The sequence below is a fragment of the Hippoglossus stenolepis genome, chromosome 9 (genome assembly GCF_022539355.2).
Source record: "Hippoglossus stenolepis isolate QCI-W04-F060 chromosome 9, HSTE1.2, whole genome shotgun sequence".
In the NCBI taxonomy this organism is placed as follows: domain Eukaryota; kingdom Metazoa; phylum Chordata; class Actinopteri; order Pleuronectiformes; family Pleuronectidae; genus Hippoglossus; species Hippoglossus stenolepis.
Window position 1 is genome coordinate 26,151,206 of NC_061491.1, and position 7,723 is coordinate 26,158,928.

General features: G+C 45.2%; 1 protein-coding gene across 2 annotated transcripts; it reads left to right on the top strand.

The window, feature by feature from the left end:
• Positions 1–7,723, top strand: p2rx7 (purinergic receptor P2X, ligand-gated ion channel, 7). 2 transcript variants are annotated; one of them, XM_035166690.2, is made up of 13 exons: positions 1–373; positions 1,637–1,784; positions 1,862–1,933; positions 2,072–2,144; positions 3,285–3,381; positions 3,495–3,575; positions 3,906–4,041; positions 4,474–4,610; positions 4,925–5,015; positions 5,190–5,255; positions 5,488–5,592; positions 5,681–5,788; positions 6,388–7,723. In XM_035166690.2, the coding sequence occupies exons 1-13, from the start codon at positions 252–254 to the stop codon at positions 6,895–6,897; spliced, it is 1,746 nt and encodes a 581-aa protein (XP_035022581.2). In that variant the 5' UTR covers positions 1–251; the 3' UTR covers positions 6,898–7,723. The 2 variants fall into 2 exon arrangements, with proteins under 2 accessions (XP_035022581.2, XP_035022582.2); XM_035166691.2 differs by having other exon boundaries at positions 6–373; positions 6,391–7,723.

Genomic DNA, 7,723 nt, shown 5'->3' on the forward strand with positions numbered 1-7,723 from the left:
GCTTTGTGGAGTCTGAGGCTGCAGCAGCTGCAGGAGTCAGAGTCTGGACATGTGACCGTTTACACAGGAAGAGGAGGCAAGGAATGAGTCACAGATTCCTGCTCCAGGAAATATACTGATCCACTAAGCTGCAGCTGCAGGGGCTTCATCACCTGCTGCAGGAAATACCCTGAGTCACACAGCTGCTTCACCTCCTCCCGCAGGATATACCCCGATCCCGACAGCTTCACCTCCTCCTCCTCCTCTGCACCATGCTGTGGGGCCGTGTTCTCGGTCTGTGTCAGTATGAAACCAGCAAGCTGGTCCGGATCCAGAGCGTCCGGCTCGGGTCTCTGAAGTGGAGCCTGAACGGAGCCATTCTGCTGGTGATCTGGTGAGTGGGTTTACAATAAGCGATTGTTTGTGCTGCTGCTGCGCTCTTCATCTTCATCTTCATCTTTATCGTCATCTTCATTCACTGAATTTCCCCGGTGTGTGGGGAATAAAGTTTTCCATAAAGTTTTATCTTATCTCCATCTTCCTCTTCTTCCTCCTCAGCTGTTCCTCTGTCTCAGGTCCTGTTAACATTTGACAGTTTCTCCACATCTAACTGAATCCGCACTGAAATCCATGTGCACTGTAGTCTGTGAACACATCTAAGATACTTTATATTATTTCATGGTCCTGACAATGAACTTCAAAGTGTGTGCAAACAAATAAAACATTTTAATTAAAGCATTAAAATAGAATAAAAGACTGAAAAGATGAGACAAACCCTGCAGAGATGAGACTAAAACTGTGCATGTCTGTTTTTGTCACGTTTGCAATAAAGGGGACATAGCATGCCCATTTTACCACAAGTTGATATGGTTCCTTGGGGTCTTAATGAAATGTCTGTAACATACTTTGGTCAAAATACCACAAGGATCATTTAAAACAGCTCCTTTTTACCCTGTATAAAACAGCCCTCCACAGAGCGACCTGTTTTGACTGCCTGTTCCTTTAAATGCTAGTGAGCCAGCTCCCCCCTCCCCCCTCTCCCCCCATGATTTTAAACGATATAAATTACATATTTTATATGATATAATTTATCAAATATGCATCCCATACTTTGTATTCCCCTTCTGTTGTCCTGGAGTTTTAATTTTCCCAATCACATAATTAAATGTCCCCCTCTGCCCATCCACTACAAGCACACAAGCAGACAGACAGAGAGAGAAAGAGAGGTGGGGGGCTATGAAGACCATCATTTACCCCCGAACCCCGACATTCAACGGGTACAACAACAAGCGGAGAAAGCAGAAACGCGAGAAATGCGCGTCCCGTGTGAACAGCCAGGCGGCTGCGCGCTTGAGAATGGCGCGGCGCAGCGCTCGCGCCCGGTGTAAACCCGGCGTAACGAGTGGGGGCGGGGGTGGGCCAAGGCCATCATAGGAGAACTTCCTGTGTATTGTGACGACACAATACACAGGAAGCTCATTCGAGTCACTCAAGCATGACGTTTCTGACTTAGAGGAACCATAACAAAACGCGCGAGTGTCTTTTTTCCAGAGTTTTGGGGTTGGTAGACATGAGCCAGATACCCACATTAACGTGTAGAAGCACTAACAAAGTGGAATTTTCATGATATGTCCCCTTTAACGTTTTGTATTGTCAGCCTCATGATGCTGTGGAACAGGCAGTACCAGGTGTTTGACCCGGTCGTGAGCTCGGTCACCACCAAGGTGAAGGGTGTGGCCCAGGTGCTCCTGCCCGGGGTCGGGGACGTGGTCTGGGACGTGGTGGACTACAGCGGAACCTCTCAGGTCAGAGCCGGGTCCTCGGGGCTGTGAAGGTTCTTCTTAAAGGAAACGACTTCAATATCTCTTTTGTTCCTTTTTAGGACAAAAACTCTTTCTTCGTGGTGACAAATGTTATCGTGACAAAGAATCAGAAGCAGGGGAAATGCCCAGAGGTGCTTTGTTTTTATTATTCATGATAATATTCTCATCATTTACTATTCATTTTATCTTAAACAGTCTAAACAGCCTTTAGCGGCTCAGATGAGAAGTTGTCAAACGTTTGTTATCTTGCAGCAGTGATTATGTTCCAGGTTCCCAGAAACGGCCGGAAGTGTAAGACTGATAGAGACTGTGAGAGAGGAGCCTGGGACCAACAGAGCCACGGTAACGCCACTTGTCTTCTAACCTCCACAACCACGTCTTCACCTCCGTCTGTCTGTCTGTTGGTCTGTCTGTCTGTCTGTCTGTCTGTCTGTCTGTTGGTCGGTCTGTCTGTCTGTCTGTCTGTCTGTTGGTCTGTCTGTCTGTCTGTTGGTCTGTTTGGTGGATCTTGATTCAAACGTGTTTAGAGGACTGATCTCTCTCTCTGTGTGTGTGTGTGTGTGTGTGTGTGTGTGTGTGTGTGTGTGTGTGTGTGTGTGTGTGTGTGTGTGTGTGTGTGTGTGTGTGTGTGTGTGTGTGTGTGTGTGTGTGTGTGTGTGTGTGTGTGTGTGTGTGTGTGTGTGTGTGATGTGGTGCAGCTTGATTTGATTTAAATGAATTTAATGATTCAGTGACATGGATTTAAATGCATGTTGAGTATGTTCGATGACATTAAGATATGTTTACTCAAAGCCCATGAAAAGACCAAAACCAACAATGAGCAAACTACTTACGTGTGTGTGTGTGTGTGTGTCTGTGTCTGTGTGTCCAGAACCTGATGTTTGAAAGTAGTCCCCAACAGATGCACTATTTCCTCCTGTTTGTTGCAGTTCCTTTATGAATTGAGGAAATTACATTTGTTTGTTTTCAGTCAGAAGCTCTGGGCTTGAAGCCAGAGGCCGAGTAGAGAAGGTGTAATGCATCTATGAACCACAGGAGCTTTTTTTTTCCAAAGTCAGAAAGTTATTATCCTATTTAAACCTGTTGTTGTCATGAATATTTAATGTAACAGAGAAAGATAAGATTTGAAACCAAGTTCTCAGGGACTTTTTAAGAACTTCATTACCCAGAAATCCTGTCAATCCTAATTAGTTTTTCGTGTCTGGTGGCGTTTCAGCATCTGACCCTTCTCCTCTAAGTTAAGTATTAAAAACTCTACCATAAGAGCAAAATATCTGTCAGCAGTGACGACACAGGCAAAGTGAAGAAACGGATTATTTCTCTGCCTGCTTGTTACCAGTTGACTGTTTCCACAAGAAGCAGGGGAATTTGTCACTGAGGTGCTGCAGCTTTAGCTTCAGTTTTAGCATCAGCGGTAACGTCCGCTCTCTCCTGATGAACCTCGGACTTCACCCTGAGCTTCGTGTGTCTCCTCGTCTGCAGGGATTCTCACGGGATCGTGTGTGAAGTTTGACGTGTTGACGAAAACCTGTGAGGTGTCCGCCTGGTGCCCGATAGAAACCAAGACCGCTCCTCCGAGGTAAATTACAGTGAAGGTGTTTTCAGATCTGGATGTTGTCCTGACCGTTGGGCCTGGGCTGTCCATTCTAATTCTAATTTCTGTATTATTATTATTATGCATCTGTGCTGCAGACCTGCTCTTCTGGCAGCAGCTGAGAACTTCACCGTCCTCGTCAAGAACAACATCAGATTCCCTGCGTTCAGCTTCATCCGGTGAGACTGTCCAGTGATCAAGACAATAACTGACAGATTCATTGACTCTTTCACGTCTTATCATCTTATCCTTTTCATTGTCTTTTCTCTTTTTGAGATCACTTTATTTTTTGAACATTGATTTAATAGAATAAGCTGCGATAAACAGAAGATAAATGATGGGTTTTCTTTCTGTGGTATTTAACTGTTGTGTCTCCATATTTTTACATTTTTTTTATTGTAGTAATCACAAGCCAAATATTTGTCATGTACAGTCGCACTACCTAACAGAATTTACTTCTATAACAGTAATTGAGTGTGAGAGAACCTCTGACTGATTCAATTCCTCAGGAGGAACATCCTCCCGCAGATGAACGGCGCCTACCTGAAGAGCTGCCAGAGGGAAAACGACTCGCTGTGTCCCATCTTCAGGTTGGGAGACATGGTTCGAGAGGCGGGGGAGAAGTTCTCTGACATGGCCGTAGAGGTGAGGACCACTCGTGAGTTCATGTGTTTTATAGCTCTATCAAATGGCCTTCGCTGAAATTGTAGTTTTCTGCAGTCGGAAATGAAACGACTTCAAGAAACTGTGACGGCACCAAATGATCTGCTCCTTTTTAAGTCTTGTTGACTCCGGGGGTTCGATTTCTCCTTATGACTCTTGTTTTGAGTTGTCGTCCCCAGCAACAGATCGAGTAAAGTGGAAGTGAAACATGCGTGGAAACCAAAAGTAGGAAGTTTCTCCACAACAAACCTTCTTCAGTTTGTGTGGAGGAAAGTGAAGACGCAGATCAAAGATAAGATCAGAGCTAAGATGAAGAATAAAGACGACACTCGGGAGCAAAACATTTAATGTGGAACTGAGTGTTTTTATAACCTCGCTCCAGTCATGTTGATGCATCTCCTCTGTTGACCACAGGGTGGCGTCATCGGCATGCTGATCAAGTGGGACTGTAACCTGGACTGGCTGATGCGGCGCTGCCTGCCCAGATACTCCTTCCAACGCCTGGACGAGAAGGAGAGCAACAAGACGCTGTACCCCGGCCTCAACCTCAGGTCAGCAGGGCCCACGGAGGTCAAGGGTCAAATGTTCCGAATGATCACCTTCTTATTTCCCACACTTTTATTATTCGATGAATTGTTGAACCCACATTTACCTTACATTGTTTATTTGAATCATTTCAAATACAAGTAGCACTTCCCCCCGGTTTTTCTGACTTTTTATGGTGAATTGTTTCTTTTCTAACTTGCCTTGTGTCCGTCTGTTTTACATTTAATCTCTTTTTAAATTTGGTCTCAATGAACCTGGAGTCATGTTAAAAGTCCAATCGAGCTTCTGGGTTTATTTCTCATATCTGTCGTCTGATCAGATTCGCTAAGTACAACACAGTGAACGGAGCGGAGGAGCGGACGCTCTACAAGGCTTTCGGCATCAGGTTTGACGTCATGGTGTTCGGACAGGTGGGAACTGGGGTTTTCTTTATTTCACGTTTGGGCTTTGAGAAATCGTGTGGTTTGTGTGTTTTGTGTTGTTGTGGGTTGAACAAAATGACTGACTGACCTTTTGACTGCATTCCTCAAACTTTCGCCCGTTTTCTAAACAAACGAGCGACAGTTTGATGTGAACTTTTCCAGGCGGGAAGGTTCAGCTTCATTCAGCTCATCATCTACATCGGATCAACGCTGTCGTACTACGCTCTGGTGAGTGACCCCCAGTGTCCATTCATGGCTCTCGTCCTCCAGTCAGGGTTTCATCTGGAGAAAATTAAGGAATTTCAGCATCGTAACCTCAGTCAGAGAGAGCAAAGCTGTTTATAGATGATGATGCTATTGGATGAAATATACTCACAGTGAATATTTGTCCGTGTATAATATGTGAACAATCCTAATTTAAGAGGAAAAACATGGATGACACTTTAATGACGTTCTCCAGACCACCATGTTTCTCGACTGGCTGATTGGAACCAGCTGTTACTCTGCAGAGGTCGGACAAAACTACTCCCAGAGGAAAGTGGAGTCGGTCCAAGACCAACAGAAGGTGATGGAGGGTTCGATGCGAGCGATGATGTGATTGTCGTTCATGTCCTGTAGTTGTGAACTGTGTGTGTGTGTGTTGTCTGTTGCAGTGTGTCCTCTGTGTGTCACATGTGGACGAGAACAACATTCGACTGGTGAAGAAATCACTGAAGAAAAGTTTACAAGACGTCAAACCGGTGTCTGTTCTGCCACGTCAGGTAAAACTGCTGCAGAGAGGAAAGATCCACAGAGTTAGATCCACACAGGATGTACAGAGTTAGATCCATTAGATCCACACAGGATGTACAGAGTTAGATCCATAAGATCCACACAGGATGTACAGAGTTAGATCCATTAGATCCACACAGGATGTACAGAGTTAGATCCATAAGATCCACAGAGGATGTACAGAGTTAGATCCATAAGATCCACACAGGATGTACAGAGTTAGATCCATAAGATCCACACAGGATGTACAGAGTTAGATCCATAAGATCCACACAGGATGTACAGAGTTAGATCCATAAGATCCACACAGGATGTACAGAGTTAGATCCATAAGATCCACAGAGGATGTACAGAGTTAGATCCATGAGATCCACACAGGATGTACAGAGTTAGATCCATAAGATCCACAGAGGATGTACAGAGTTAGATCAACAGACATAAGGAGAAATTAATTGCAATGAAAGGCTTTAGCTTCAAATTAATCTAAACTTTCTACTTTGAAGCATCGTCACTTGGTCCGAAACCAAATAGAAATATCTTTTCATTTCAAGTGCATCTTCACAGCTTGAGTGACTTCCTCTTGTCCCAGCAGGAGGACACAGGACACCTGAGAGCCGTCCTCTGTCTGTTACAGCCGGATGTCCACATGAATCACGACGCTCGTCCTCCCCCCGACCAGGAAGCCGACCCCAAGCCTAAAGCCCCCCGTCCGGCCTGGTGTCGGTGTAACTGCTGCGCTCCCTCCCCTCTCCCGCAGGAGGAGCTGTGCTGCAGGCGGAGCGAAGGCGCCTGCATCACCTCCTCCCCTCTGTTCAAGCAGCTGGTGCTCCATCGCCCCCTGTTGGAGGCTGTCCTACTATACAGGGAACCCTTGTCTCCACCTGCGGATGGAGGCCTCACCTCGGCCCTGCGTCACTGCGCGTACGGACAGTACATCAGCTGGAGATTTGGGCTCCCACCCCCCGACGCCCACCCTGCCATCCCCTCCTGCTGCGTGCGGAGGGTCCGGGAGTCGTACCCGAGCCCGGACGGACGGTACAGCGGCTTCACACCTGCCCGGACGGTGTCCATGCAGGGCTGCGCTGACGGACACGTGTGAGGGGAGTGTTCCCTTCTACCAGGGCTGTCATGTTGGATCTGCTTGTCAATGTCAAGGGAAATGCATTAACTTCACTAACCTGAGTGGAAGACGAGGAGAAACCTCAGAGGCGATAAATCTCTGCATTTTCTAAAATCATCTGTCATTTGGCTGCTCAGTAAAAACATGTATGAAGGATTTTCTTTTTCCCCATTTCACTGTTTAAGCAGCGTTTTGCCTTTAAAAGGACAGAAACATCTTCTTTATCATCACAGACCTGCTCAGACGACGTCTCCTGACAGGAATGTTCACATCCGTCACACGGAAACAAGAGTTTTGCTTCAGTGTGACAATTTTGCTTTTGTACAAATTAAACAACTGACATATTAACTTTAAAGGCACTGACAGGTTGGTGTCTTACCTACTCACAGCCGCAGGCTAGCACTTTCCCCCCGTTTCCAGTCTTTATGCTCAGTACCACGTTAACATGGACACAAACAATCTGACCTTTGACCTTACTCTCAAGGTTTCATTTATTAAAATTTGATTTGCAGGAAAGAACAACATGCTTGAAAGTTTTCAGCTGTGAATCCTGAACTGCATCAAAACTAACAGAGCTACTTATAATAAAGAAAAATACATTTAATCAAAAACTAAACTAATAAACTAATAATAATATCAATAATGAAGAACATATAGTGTAAAGGAATTCATATATTTTGGGATCAGAAGCAAGGGCAGAGATCATAAATCCAAACTAATCTATTAACTTATAAAACATCTTCTGAATGAGATTTTTTAAATTGTGATGTTTACATGAGTTGCTAATAGAATATTCCACTCGTGA

Coding starts and splice junctions, on each gene's coding strand:
- p2rx7 (XM_035166690.2), top strand. CDS start 252: ATGCTGTGGGGCCGTGTTCTCGGTCTGTGTCAGTATGAAACCAGCAAG. Junction 2,145..3,284: donor CTGGGACCAACAGAGCCACG/GTAACGCCACTT, acceptor CCTCGTCTGCAG/GGATTCTCACGGGATCGTGT. Junction 3,382..3,494: donor ACCAAGACCGCTCCTCCGAG/GTAAATTACAGT, acceptor TCTGTGCTGCAG/ACCTGCTCTTCTGGCAGCAG.